Source organism: Polyodon spathula, chromosome 17 (genome assembly GCF_017654505.1).
Source record: "Polyodon spathula isolate WHYD16114869_AA chromosome 17, ASM1765450v1, whole genome shotgun sequence".
Taxonomy (NCBI): domain Eukaryota; kingdom Metazoa; phylum Chordata; class Actinopteri; order Acipenseriformes; family Polyodontidae; genus Polyodon; species Polyodon spathula.
The window spans coordinates 37,128,064-37,141,918 of record NC_054550.1 but is presented as its reverse complement, the minus strand read 5'-3'; the positions used below and the strand labels follow the sequence as shown (position 1 = coordinate 37,141,918).

The following is a 13,855-nucleotide window of genomic DNA, read 5'->3' as shown; positions in this document are numbered from 1 at the left end:
AGGGAGGAAAACCGGCTGGGGAGAGTTCAGACAGCGACCCCTACTGGTCAGACAGAGACTTCCCAGACACACAGACATACACCGATACAGATTCACCGACACTCAAACTGACACTCAGACACACACCCTCTCAAACACTCACCCAGATCACTGTCTCCCCCCCAGTTCTGCTGAGGCCAGTGAAAGGAGGGAGGAGGTGGCTGGCGCTGCCTAGCCCAGCTGACTTCTCAGAAACTGGGCTGAGACCCCCGAACCCAAGCTGGCCGGACACAAGACCCGTCCATCCCCGGACCCCACACCGCCCCCTGCAGGAGCTAACGGCATGGCGGTACACTGTGGATGAGTGGAGGAAAGCCTGGAAGCACAGTGAGGAGCACACAGATACACAGACCTCTCTCTCCCTGTCTCCCTGCCCCCTCCTCCTCTGTTTCTCTCTAGAGGAGAGCCTGTGTTTCTATGTTATGAGTGTGTGTTTGTGAGGTTGTGAGGTTGTGCATTGTGTTGTGTATTGTGTATTTGTGTTGTGTATTATGTGTTTGTTGTGTATTGTGTTGTGTATTGTGTGTTTATGTTGTGAGGTTGTGCATTGTGTGTTTGTGTTGTGAGGTTGTGCATTGTGCATTGCATTGTGTATTGTGTAGTGCGCTTTGCATTGTGTTATCTCTGCAGTGACACGCTGGCAGGATGTGACAGTGGAGGGGCTGAAGAAGGACCTGACTGACATGCACTGCCATGTCCGGGTCATCGCCATAGCAACCTGCGCATCGGGAGCGGTCAACCGACCCAGTCCTGAACTAAATCCCTCCAAGGAAGGTAAGTCATATGGCCCAGTATGTTTAGAATTGGATTATGATAATACACTCTCTCAAAAGATTTCTACTTGCAGTGTTGCTACTGATAGGCTCCAATGTGACTGTGACTCTGATCATAATGCCCTCTGGGCTATGTCTCCTGCTTCCTTGGCAGCACTGAATGGCTGTGCCCAGGCCATGACCACGGATGTGCAGCCTGTCCCAGAGGAGCTGCAGCCCCTGCTGAGGTCTGCCCTCACCGACCCCAGCGACCGTGTCCGCTTTGCAGCCGCTCTGTGCCAGTATGCCATAGGGTCCGGTAGCACCATGGCCAGGGAGATATTGCAGGGGGCGCTGTCAGACTGTAAGCAAGCAGAGAGAGAGAGATGCAGTGTGAGAGTGTGTTGCAGTGTGAGTGTGATGCAGTGTGAGTGTGATGTAGTGTGGATGTGTTACAGTGTGAGTGTGATGCAGTGTGAGTGATGCAGTGTGAGAGTGTGTTGCAGTGTGAGTGTGATGCAGTGTGAGTGTGATGTAGTGTGGATGTGTTACAGTGTGAGTGTGATGCAGTGTGAGTGATGCAGTGTGAGAGTGTGCTGCAGTGTGAGTGTGATGTAGTGTGGATGTGTTACAGTGTGAGTGTGATGCAGTGTGAGTGTGATGTGTGTGAGTGTGTGCAGTGTGAGTGTGATGCAGTGTGAGTGTGATGTAGTGTGAGTGTGATGCAGTGTGAGTGTGATGCAGTGTGAGTGTGTTGCAGTGTGAGTGTGTGTGTTGTGTGAGTGTGAGTGTGATGCAGTGTGAGTGATGCAGTGTGTGAGTGTGCTGCAGTGTGAGTGTGATGCAGTGTGAGTGTGATGTAGTGTGAGAGTGTGTGTGCAGTGTGAGTGTGATGCAGTGTGAGTGTGATGCAGTGTGAGTGTGTTGCAGTGTGAGTGTGATGCAGTGTGAGTGTGATGCAGTGTGTGAGTGTGTTGCAGTGTGAGAGTGTGCTGCAGTGTGAGTGTGATGTAGTGTGGATGTGTTACAGTGTGAGTGTGATGCAGTGTGAGTGTGTGTGAGTGTGATGTAGTGTGGATGTGTTACAGTGTGAGTGTGATGCAGTGTGTGAGTGTGTGAGTGTGCAGTGTGAGTGTGATGCAGTGTGAGTGTGATGCAGTGTGTTGAGTGTGCTGCAGTGTGAGTGTGATGTAGTGTGAGTGTGTGTGTAGTGTGATGAGTGTGAGTGATGCAGTGTGAGTGTGTTGCAGTGTGAGTGTGTTGCAGTGTGAGTGTGATGCAGTGTGAGTGTGCTGCAGTGTGAGTGTGATGTAGTGTGGATGTGTTACAGTGTGAGTGTGATGCAGTGTGAGTGATGCAGTGTGAGTGTGTGTGAGTGTGTTGCAGTGTGAGTGTGATGCAGTGTGAGAGTGTGATGCAGTGTGAGTGTGATGCAGTGTGGATGTGTTGCAGTGTGAGAGTGTGCAGTGTGCAGTGTGAGAGTGATGCAGTGTGAGTGTGATGCAGTGTGAGTGTGATGCAGTGTGAGTGTGATGCAGTGTGAGTGATGCAGTGTGAGAGTGTGTTGCAGTGTGAGTGTGTTGCAGTGTGAGTGTGATGCAGTGTGAGTGATGCAGTGTGAGTGTGATGCAGTGTGAGTGTGATGCAGTGTGAGAGTGTTGCAGTGTGAGTGTGATGCAGTGTGAGTGTGTTGCAGTGTGAGTGTGTTGCAGTGTGAGTGATGCAGTGTGAGTGTGTTGCAGTGTGAGTGTGTTGCAGTGTGAGTGTGATGCAGTGTGTGAGTGTGTTGCAGTGTGAGTGTGAGTGCGGTGTGAGTGTGATGCAGTGTGAGTGTGCTGCAGTGTGTGTGTGATGCAGTGTGAGTGTTGAGTGTGAGTGTGATGCAGTGTGTGTGTCAGTGTGTGAGTGTGATGCAGTGTGAGTGTGAGTGTGTTGCAGTGTGTGAGTGTGTTGCAGTGTGAGTGTGTGTGCAGTGTGAGTGTGATGAGTGTGAGTGTGTTGCAGTGTGTGAGAGTGCAGTGTGAGTGTGTTGCAGTGTGAGTGTGTTGCAGTGTGAGTGTGATGCAGTGTGTGTGTGTTACAGTGTGAGTGTGATGCAGTGTGTGTGTGTTGCTGTGTGTGAGTGTGTTGCAGTGTGAGTGTGTTGCAGTGTGAGTGTGTTGCAGTGTGAGTGTGATGCAGTGTGTGTGTGTGTTACAGTGTGAGTGTGATGCAGTGTGTGTGTTGCAGTGTGTGAGTGTGATGCAGTGTGAGTGTGATGCAGTGTGAGTGTGATGCAGTGTGAGTGTGTTGCAGTGTGAGTGTGTTGCAGTGTGAGTGTGATGCAGTGTGAGTGATGCAGTGTGTGCAGTGTGTGTGAGTGTGTGATGCAGTGTGAGTGTGTTGTAGTGTGAGTGTGATGCAGTGTGTGTTGTGTTACAGTGTGAGTGTGAGTGTGTGAGTGATGCAGTGTGTTAGTGTGCAGTGTTACAGTGTGAGTGTGATGCAGTGTGTGTGTGTTACAGTGTGAGTGTGATGCAGTGTGTGTGTTGCAGTGTGTGAGTGTGTGCAGTGTGAGTGTGTTGCAGTGTGAGTGTGATGCAGTGTGAGTGTGTTGCAGTGTGAGTGTGATGCAGTGTGTGTGTGATGCAGTGTGTGAGTGTTGCAGTGTGAGTGTGGCTGTGTGTGAGTGTGCTGCAGTGTGAGTGTGATGTAGTGTGGATGTGTTACAGTGTGAGTGTGATGCAGTGTGTGTGTGTGTTACAGTGTGAGTGTGATGCAGTGTGTGTGTTGTAGTGTGTGAGTGTGATGCAGTGTGACAGTGTGTGGCTGGGATGCTTTGTGATCCCGTCTCTCTTGCGGAGCTCCATGTGACACTGGTCTGTGCTGCTCAGGTGCCCTGGGTCGGGATGCAGACAGCTGGGCAGCAGCTCAATGTCTGGCCCTGGACGGGGAGGGGAGTGCAGTGGTGGTGCAGAGGCTCATTTCCCAGCTCTTCGATACAGACGTGGAGGGAGACAAGGAGCAGGCTACTGCCCTGCTGGTCAGTCTTAGCAACACCACGGTGCGTTGTGTATGAACATTCCTGCCATTCTCTCAGGCCAGTCCTGATGCCTAATAATATGGAAAACTAGTTGGTCTGAGTCTGCTTTACTCCCCTCCTCTCATCTCTCTCTCTCACAGACTGTGGTGCGTTCCCTGCTGGTAGAGAAACTGAACAGCAGGAACTGGAGGGAGCGGACCCTGTCCTGCCACACCCTGGCTCGTCTGAAGAGCTCCTTTAATAAGGTACCAGCCGGACTGAGGTTCAGCGCCTCAGTGTGTGTGTGTGTGTGTGTGTGTGTGTGTGTGTGTGTGTGTGTGTGTGTGTGTGTGTGTGTGTGTGTGTGTGTGTGTGTGTGTGTGTGTGTGTGTATGTGTGTGTGTGTGTGTGGTAATCAGGATCCTGTGTGTTCAGTATCCTCTGTGCTGTGCTGTCTGTGAGTATGTGTTTGTGTGTATTGAATAGCCTTTGTGTTTGTGTGTATTGAATAGCCTGTGCATGTGTCTGTTGTGCTCTGTGTTTAGGACCTGGCTAACAAGCTGACCTTCCTCATGTGGAATGACTGGCACAGTAAAGTGCGCCAGGCTGCAGCACAGACACTGGGCAGGATGGGGCTGGGCAAGGAGGTGCATGATGAACTGAGGTGAGCGAGGGGGCAGGGGCCAAAGTATAATATGCACTCAATTTTCAGTTCAATCCTTCATAATTTAGCTAAATGTTACTTTAAAGTTTGACTTTTCAAACTGTTTGGGTCTGTGTTTTATAACAGTGTTTTTCAGTGTTGTGCTTGCACGTGTGTGTCTGTGTTCCAGGTTGAAGCTGTGCGAGGACTCCCCCTGCTGGCGTGTAGTGGCACTGTCTCTCTTGGCCCAGCTGGGCATCATGACAGCCAAGCTGCTCCCCGCGTTTCTAAGCTGCTTCAACAATGAGTTTGTGGCCGTGCGCCAACAGGCCTGTCTCACGGCCGCCATGATGCGCATTCCAGACGAGCTGGTGAGCGCACGCTGGAAACACTGGTCTGGACAGGGATACCCAGCAGAAATGAGAAGCTAGTAGACACTCCACAGCACTGAATTTAGAAATTGTGCGAAATTGTGCGCCCCCCCCCCCCCCCCCCCCCGCCACTCGAGAGCCCCTGTCCATGTATTATACTGCAATAATGATGCTGCAACAAGAAAAGCTCTTTGTTCCTCTCTCCCTGGTTCAGGTTTTCAACCAACTGCTTCGTGTGATGCAGAATGAGCCTGTCAAGGAGATCAAAGCCAGTGCCATTCACGGTACGCACTCTCGGGGTCTCATTTGTCTGGGTCACTGTGGGTTGCACTGTGCGTGCTACAGTCTGTAGTGTGTGGTGCTGATGGCTTGTTCCTGGGACTGGGAGCTCTGAGTTGCTGTAGGATAGACTGGGTGCCTCACACAGGGCGATATTTTTTCATTGGTTGTTCCTGGGTTACTGTGAGCTCTGAAGCTTGTAGTACGAGGCACTGATGCCTTTCTTCTTTGCTTGTAGTTCATTCTAGGTTCCTAATACGTACCCTTATGAAAGCTTACTGCTGTATTTTTGCATCTTTTCCCATTGTTATACTGTGCATTTACCATCATTTTATCTACTTTTCCTTGTTTATTGATATACTTTACCATACTTCGCTATTCTTTACAATGCTTTCTCTGTGCTTTATTGCACGTTGCTGTGCTTGTGCTATGAGAAACGTTTAAAGGGTAGTTACTGAAAGATTCCTTGTGTGTTCTTCGGCCGCTGTGGGTTAGCCCTGGGGCAGACTAGCCATGTCACCCCCGCCCTGCGTGAGATGCTGCTGTGGGCGCTGCACCACGAGGAGGAGCCCGTGGTCCGCTTCGCTGCGGGAGATGCCATCATAGCACTCAGACTGACCGGGTCCGACCTACAGGACCTGCTCCTAGATCGGCTCAGCCTAGAGCCCCACCTGCTGGTCAGGAGGTGGGTGTGCAGGCTTAATTTCATTAACCCCTTAAGGTACACAATACATTTGAGAGTGACTCAAGCATCACCAGAAGGAAACTGACAAGTTGGATGACCAGAACCTGATGACTTTTAAACCCTGTTTTGTGCACCTCATTGGAACAATAAGAAAGTTGGCATCATTGCATTTGTGGGACGCACACCCCCATGTACCTTAAAGTGTGTCACTGTTCATAGCTAATGAAATAAAGCCTGTAAATCACCCTCTTACTCTTCAGTGTGTTTTTCGACACACACACAAAAACGTAATAAATTAGGTAACAAACATTTTGAATTCTGTAGCAGATATTAGACGACATTGCAGTGAGTAATAGTCTTTTCTGTGATGTTTTAGGAAAGTCGCTGAAATCCAGGCGAAACTCGGCTTCAGCCAAGAGGGGGGCAAAAACTTGGTCCACAAAGTCAAACAGCAGGTAGCAACTCAATGCACTGAGACCAACCTCAATCAGCAGAGAACACATAGGACTTTTACTACAGAAATCATGGACATTCTTACTGCTTTAGTGGGTACAGTTGAGGGATTGGGTGAAGTAATGTTGTCTAGTGGTTAGAGCTGAGAGACTGGGAGGAGGCAGTGTGCTCTAGTGTTAGAGCTGAGAGACTCTAGTGGTTAGAGCTGAGAGACTGGGAGTGTCTATTGTCTAGTGGTTAGAGCTGAGAGACTGGGAGTGTCTATTGTCTAGTGGTTAGAGCTGAGAGACTGGGAGTGTCTATTGTCTAGTGGTTAGAGTGGAGAGACTGGGAGTGTCTAGTGGTTAGAGCTGAGAGACTGGGAGTGTCTATTGTCTAGTGGTTATAGCTGAGAGACTGGGAGTGTCTATTGGTTAGTGGTTAGAGCTGAGGGAGTGTCTATTGTCTAGTGGTTAGAGCTGAGAGACTGGGAGTGTCTATTGTCTAGTGGTTAGAGCTGAGAGACTGGGAGTGTCTAGTGGTTAGAGCTGAGAGACTGGGAGTGTCTATTGTCTAGTGGTTAGAGTGGAGAGACTGGGAGTGTCTAGTGGTTAGAGCTGAGAGACTGGGAGTGTGATTGTCTAGTGGTTAGAGCTGAGAGACTGGGAGTGTCTATTGTGTGGTTAGAGCTGAGAGACTGGGAGTGTCTAGTGGTTAGAGCTGAGAGACTGGGAGTGTCTATTGTCTAGTGGTTAGAGCTGAGAGACTGGCAGTGTCTATTGTCTAGTGGTTAGAGCTGAGAGAGACTGGGAGTGTCTATTGTCTAGTGGTTAGAGCTGAGAGACTGGCAGTGTCTAGTCTAGTGGTTAGAGCTGAGAGACTGGCAGTGTCTATTGTCTAGTGGTTAGAGCTGAGAGACTGGGAGTGTCTATTGTCTAGTGGTTAGAGCTGAGAGACTGGGAGTGTCTAGTGGTTAGAGCTGAGAGACTGGCAGTGTCTATTGTCTAGTGGTTAGAGCTGAGAGACTGGGAGTGTCTATTGTCTAGTGGTTAGAGCTGAGAGACTGGGAGTGTCTATTGTCTAGTGGTTAGAGCTGAGAGACTGGGAGTGTCTATTGTCTAGTGGTTAGAGCTGAGAGACTGGCAGTCTATTGTCTAGTGGTTAGAGCTGAGAGACTGGGAGTGTCTAGTGGTTAGAGCTGAGAGACTGGCAGTGTCTATTGTCTAGTGGTTAGAGCTGAGAGACTGGGAGTGTCTAGTGGTTAGAGCTGAGAGACTGGGAGGTCTATGTCTAGTGGTTAGAGCTGAGAGACTGGGAGTGTCTAGTGGTTAGAGCTGAGAGACTGGGAGTGTCTATTGTCTAGTGGTTAGAGCTGAGAGACTGGGAGTGTCTATTGTCTAGTGGTTAGAGCTGAGAGACTGGGAGTGTCTATTGTCTAGTGGTTAGAGCTGAGAGACTGGCAGTGTCTATTGTCTAGTGGTTAGAGTGGAGAGACTGGGAGTGTCTAGTGGTTAGAGCTGAGAGACTGGGAGTGTCTATTGTCTAGTGGTTAGAGTGGAGAGACTGGGAGTGTCTAGTGGTTAGAGCTGAGAGACTGGGAGTGTCTATTGTCTAGTGGTTAGAGCTGAGAGACTGGGAGTGTCTATTGTCTAGTGGTTAGAGCGGAGAGACTGGCAGTGTCTATTGTCTAGTGGTTAGAGCGGAGAGACTGGCAGTGTCTATTGTCTAGTGGTTAGAGCGGAGAGACTGGCAGTGTCTATTGTCTAGTGGTTAGAGTGGAGAGACTGGGAGTGTCTAGTGGTTAGAGCTGAGAGACTGGGAGTGTCTATTGTCTAGTGGTTAGAGTGGAGAGACTGGGAGTGTCTATTTTCTAGTGGTTGGAGCTGACACTGTGTTTAATGGGGACTGTGTATTAACCCTCGCAGGTCCACAAGCTGTGCAGTAAGCGCATCATCACTCAGAAGGTGCTGAGGCTGGAGGAGTTAGAGGACACACTGGTACAGAAGGCATTACGAATCGACCTGCGCACTCAGCCAGGCCTGTCGGACGATCCCAGAGACATAGCCAGGCTACTGGGGGAATGCTTCCCAGGTGAGCGGTGGGGTGGGCTGGAGTTCTTGTAGGAGGGGTGGATTAACATTCCAGATTATTTAGTTTCAAGAGTCACAAATTTACTGATTATGATTTAGTGTTTGTAGAATTGAAGAACTTTTAAAACACAACCCAGTTTACTCTGCAATTACTGTGAATCTTTAAAATTGTTTTAGGACATTTACATGTATTTATTTACCGGTATGTGCTGCTCTAAAATGTGTTATTCTTTATTATCCCTTGTATAATTAAGACAGGATCAAATACAATAAATAAAATGACTTCTATGACATTGCCAGATATAATACAAGTGTTGTAATTCTTTCCCAGCCCACAGAGCACCCAACTCTGCACCCCTGCAGCCGGAGTCGGAGCTGGCGTTGTACGACACAGAGAGTCAGGTAAGCAGAGCTACAGCACACCTGCATCACCAACACTATGCACAGAGAGTCAGGTAAGCAGAGCTCCAGCACACCTGCATCACCAACACTATACACAGAGAGTCAGGTAAGCAGAGCTACAGCACACCTGCATCACCAACACTATACACAGAGAGTCAGGTAAGCAGAGCTCCAGCACACCTGCATCACCAACACTATACACAGAGAGTCAGGTAAGCAGAGCTACAGCACACCTGCATCACCAACACTATACACAGAGAGTCAGGTAAGCAGCGCTCCAGCACACCTGCATCACCAACACTATACACAGAGTGTCAGGTAAGCAGAGCTCCAGCACACCTGCATCACCAACACTATACACAGAGAGTCAGGTAAGCAGAGCTCCAGCACACCTGCATCACCAACACTATACACAGAGAGTCAGGTAAGCAGAGCTCCAGCACACCTGCATCACCAACACTATACACAGAGAGTCAGGTAAGCAGAGCTCCAGCACACCTGCATCACCAACACTATACACAGAGAGTCAGGTAAGCAGAGCTCCAGCACACCTGCATCACCAACACTATACACAGAGAGTCAGGTAAGCAGAGCTCCAGCACACCTGCATCACCAACACTATACACAGAGAGTCAGGTAAGCAGAGCTACAGCACACCTGCATCACCAACACTATACACAGAGAGTCAGGTAAGCAGAGCTCCAGCACACCTGCATCACCAACACTATACACAGAGAGTCAGGTAAGCAGAGCTCCAGCACACCTGCATCACCAACACTATACACAGAGAGTCAGGTAAGCAGAGCTACAGCACACCTGCATCACCAACACTATACACAGAGAGTCAGGTAAGCAGAGCTCCAGCACACCTGCATCACCAACACTATACACAGAGAGTCAGGTAAGCAGAGCTCCAGCACACCTGCATCACCAACACTATACACAGAGAGTCAGGTAACCAGAGCTACAGCACACCTGCATCACCAACACTATACAGAGAGTCAGGTAAGCAGAGCTCCAGCACACCTGCATCACCAACACTATACACAGAGAGTCAGGTAAGCAGAGCTACAGCACACCTGCATCACCAACACTATACACAGAGAGTCAGGTAAGCAGAGCTCCAGCACACCTGCATCACCAACACTATACACAGAGAGTCAGGTAAGCAGAGCTCCAGCACACCTGCATCACCAACACTATACACAGAGAGTCAGGTAAGCAGAGCTCCAGCACACCTGCATCACCAACACTATACACAGAGAGTCAGGTAAGCAGAGCTCCAGCACACCTGCATCACCAACACTATACACAGAGAGTCAGGTAAGCAGAGCTACAGCACACCTGCATCACCAACACTATACAGAGAGTCAGGTAAGCAGAGCTCCAGCACACCTGCATCACCAACACTATACACAGAGAGTCAGGTAACCAGAGCTACAGCACACCTGCATCACCAACACTATACACAGAGAGTCAGGTAAGCAGAGCTCCAGCACACCTGCATCACCAACACTATACACAGAGAGTCAGGTAAGCACAGCTACAGCACACCTGCATCACCAACACTATACACAGAGAGTCAGGTAAGCAGAGCTCCAGCACACCTGCATCACCAACACTATACACAGAGAGTCAGGTAAGCAGAGCTCCAGCACACCTGCATCACCAACACTATACACAGAGAGTCAGGTAAGCAGAGCTCCAGCACACCTGCATCACCAACACTATACACAGAGAGTCAGGTAAGCAGAGCTCCAGCACACCTGCATCACCAACACTATACACAGAGAGTCAGGTAAGCAGAGCTCCAGCACACCTGCATCACCAACACTATACACAGAGAGTCAGGTAAGCAGAGCTCCAGCACACCTGCATCACCAACACTATACACAGAGAGTCAGGTAAGCAGAGCTCCAGCACACCTGCATCACCAACACTATACACAGAGAGTCAGGTAAGCAGAGCTCCAGCACACCTGCATCACCAACACTATACACAGAGAGTCAGGTAAGCAGAGCTCCAGCACACCTGCATCACCAACACTATACACAGAGAGTCAGGTAAGCAGAGCTCCAGCACACCTGCATCACCAACACTATACACAGAGAGTCAGGTCAGGTAAGCAGAGCTCCAGCACACCTGCATCACCAACACTATACACAGAGAGTCAGGTAAGCAGAGCTCCAGCACACCTGCATCACCAACACTATACACAGAGAGTCAGGTAAGCAGAGCTACAGCACACCTGCATCACCAACACTATACACAGAGAGTCAGGTAAGCAGAGCTCCAGCACACCTGCATCACCAACACTATACACAGAGAGTCAGGTAAGCAGAGCTCCAGCACACCTGCATCACCAACACTATACACAGAGAGTCAGGTAAGCAGAGCTCCAGCACACCTGCATCACCAACACTATACACAGAGAGTCAGGTAAGCAGAGCTACAGCACACCTGCATCACCAACACTATACACAGAGAGTCAGGTAAGCAGAGCTCCAGCACACCTGCATCACCAACACTATACACAGAGAGTCAGGTAAGCAGAGCTACAGCACACCTGCATCACCAACACTATACACAGAGAGTCAGGTTAGCAGAGCTCCAGCACACCTGCATCACCAACACTATACACAGAGAGTCAGGTAAGCAGAGCTCCAGCACACCTGCATCACCAACACTATACACAGAGAGTCAGGTAAGCAGAGCTCCAGCACACCTGCATCACCAACACTATACACAGAGAGTCAGGTAAGCACAGCTACAGCACACCTGCATCACCAACACTATACACAGAGAGTCAGGTAAGCAGAGCTCCAGCACACCTGCATCACCAACACTATACACAGAGAGTCAGGTAAGCAGAGCTCCAGCACACCTGCATCACCAACACTATACACAGAGAGTCAGGTAAGCAGAGCTACAGCACACCTGCATCACCAACACTATACACAGAGAGTCAGGTAAGCAGAGCTCCAGCACACCTGCATCACCAACACTATACACAGAGAGTCAGGTAAGCAGAGCTACAGCACACCTGCATCACCAACACTATACACAGAGAGTCAGGTAAGCAGAGCTCCAGCACACCTGCATCACCAACACTATACAGAGAGTCAGGTAAGCAGAGCTACAGCACACCTGCATCACCAACACTATACACAGAGACTGCAGTGGATTGGGGTTTTCATACATATTTGGTTCAGGGTAAAAGAACACAAAAACAGCCCTAGCAATGGCATTTCATTTTTGGGAGGGGGTGGTGAGGACACACGTGACACCTGCTTTCCCAGGAGTGGGAACTCAAGTTTCTTTCAGTATTACTGCACCTTCTTCGGTTCACGGTTGTGGTTCAGCTCCTGTCTAACTCCCCCTGTCCTTTCAGTCTCTTTCAGACTCTTTCAGGTCATCCGGCACAGCCACGCCGCGCACACCAGCGCTCTTAACACATGACACTGAGGATGAGGCGAAGCCACAGCGACCAATCACAAGAGGACATGCAAAATCCGTCAGAGCCTGCGGGCAGTCACATCATCAGCCACTCAATGGCAGCGCTGTCTCATTATCGCACGGACAGGAGCAGGTTATATAAAGGCTGTCCCTACCCCCACCCCCCAGATAAACTGCATTTCCAGGAGGCTCAATCTTTTGTAATTTGTAACAGAAACTATCTATATACACACTATATCATCGCTTTTATAATGGAAGGTGGTTACTGTATCCAAGCAATTGGTAAATAAATATATTTAAAACCTTTTTTTTTTTAAAGAAATGTTCAGCCATGCACTGGATGAATAACTCCTTTTACATTCGGGTTCATGAATCTGCAAGCTAGTTTTTTTGTTTTTTTTTTCCTGCAAGCAGTCAGGTATTGTGATAAAAAGGGTCATTACATTTTAACTGGGCAAAGTGGGGGGTTGTTTGATCTCTCACAGCACAGGTCTATCCCAATTTACATTCTGTTGGAAAACCCTTGAAACATGCTTTAAAATGATACCACTTCAGCAGCTTCTCACCGCGTGTGTGTGTGTGTGTGTCCCTGCTGGGTTGTGATCTCAGTGTGTGTGTGTGTCCCTGCTGGGTTGTGATCTCAATGTGTGTGTGTGTCCCTGCTGGGTTGTGATCTCAATGTGTGTGTGTGTCCCTGCTGAGTTGTGATCTCAATGTGTGTGTGTGTCCCTGCTGGGTTGTGATCTCAATGTGTGTGTGTGTCTCTGCTGGGCTGTGATCTCAATGTGTGTGTGTGTGTCTCTGCTGAGTTGTGATCTCAATGTGTGTGTGTGTCCCTGCTGGGTTGTGATCTCAATGTGTGTGTGTGTCCCTGCTGGGTTGTGATCTGTGTGTGTGTGTCCCTGCTGGGTTGTGATCTCAGTGTGTGTGTGTGTCCCTGCTGGGTTGTGATCTCAATGTGTGTGTGTGTGTCCCTGCTGGGTTGTGATCTCAGTGTGTGTGTGTGTCCCTGCTGAGTTGTGATCTCAATGTGTGTGTGTGTCCCTGCTGGGTTGTGATCTCAATGTGTGTGTGTGTCCCTGCTGGGTTGTGATCTCAATGTGTGTGTGTGTGTCCCTGCTGGGTTGTGATCTCAATGTGTGTGTGTGTCCCTGCTGGGTTGTGATCTCAATGTGTGTGTGTGTCCCTGCTGGGTTGTGATCTCAGTGTGTGTGTGTGTCCCTGCTGGGTTGTGATCTCAATGTGTGTCCCTGCTGGGTTGTGATCTCAGTGTGTGTGAGTGTCCCTGCTAGGTTGTGATCTCAATGTGTGTGTGTGTCCCTGCTGGGTTGTGATCTCAATGTGTGTGTGTGTGTCCCTGCTGGGTTGTGATCTCAGTGTGTGTGTGTGTCCCTGCTGGGTTGTGATCTCAATGTGTGTGTGTGTCCCTGCTGGGTTGTGATCTCAATGTGTGTGTGTGTCCCTGCTGGGTTGTGATCTCAGTGTGTGTGTGTGTCCCTGCTGGGTTGTGATCTCAATGTGTGTGTGTGTGTCTCCCTGCTGGGTTGTGATCTCAATGTGTGTGTGTGTCCCTGCTGGGTTGTGATCTCAATGTGTGTGTGTGTCCCTGCTGGGTTGTGATCTCAATGTGTGTGTGTGTCCCTGCTGGGTTGTGATCTCAATGTGTGTGTGTGTCCCTGCTGGGTTGTGATCTCAATGTGTGTGT

At 49.5% G+C, this 13,855-nt stretch overlaps 1 protein-coding gene across 4 annotated transcripts in view; it reads left to right on the top strand.

The window, feature by feature from the left end:
* Positions 1-12,447, top strand: part of heatr4 (HEAT repeat containing 4) — a 21,266-nt gene extending 8,819 nt beyond the window's left edge. For 3 of the 4 annotated variants that reach the window (XM_041275365.1, XM_041275366.1, XM_041275363.1), the window contains 13 exons: positions 166-366; positions 670-813; positions 967-1,155; positions 3,665-3,834; positions 3,954-4,058; positions 4,338-4,456; positions 4,593-4,806; positions 5,021-5,090; positions 5,581-5,770; positions 6,147-6,225; positions 8,128-8,293; positions 8,624-8,694; positions 12,086-12,447. In XM_041275365.1, coding sequence (XP_041131299.1) covers positions 166-366; positions 670-813; positions 967-1,155; positions 3,665-3,834; positions 3,954-4,058; positions 4,338-4,456; positions 4,593-4,806; positions 5,021-5,090; positions 5,581-5,770; positions 6,147-6,225; positions 8,128-8,293; positions 8,624-8,694; positions 12,086-12,292 — 1,925 coding nt within the window. In that variant the 3' untranslated portion in view covers positions 12,293-12,447. The remainder of the gene's footprint in view (positions 1-165; positions 367-669; positions 814-966; positions 1,156-3,664; positions 3,835-3,953; positions 4,059-4,337; positions 4,457-4,592; positions 4,807-5,020; positions 5,091-5,580; positions 5,771-6,146; positions 6,226-8,127; positions 8,294-8,623; positions 8,695-12,085) is intronic. The other variant, XM_041275364.1, reaches the window with a different exon arrangement.
* The last annotated feature ends 1,408 nt before the right edge of the window (positions 12,448-13,855 follow it).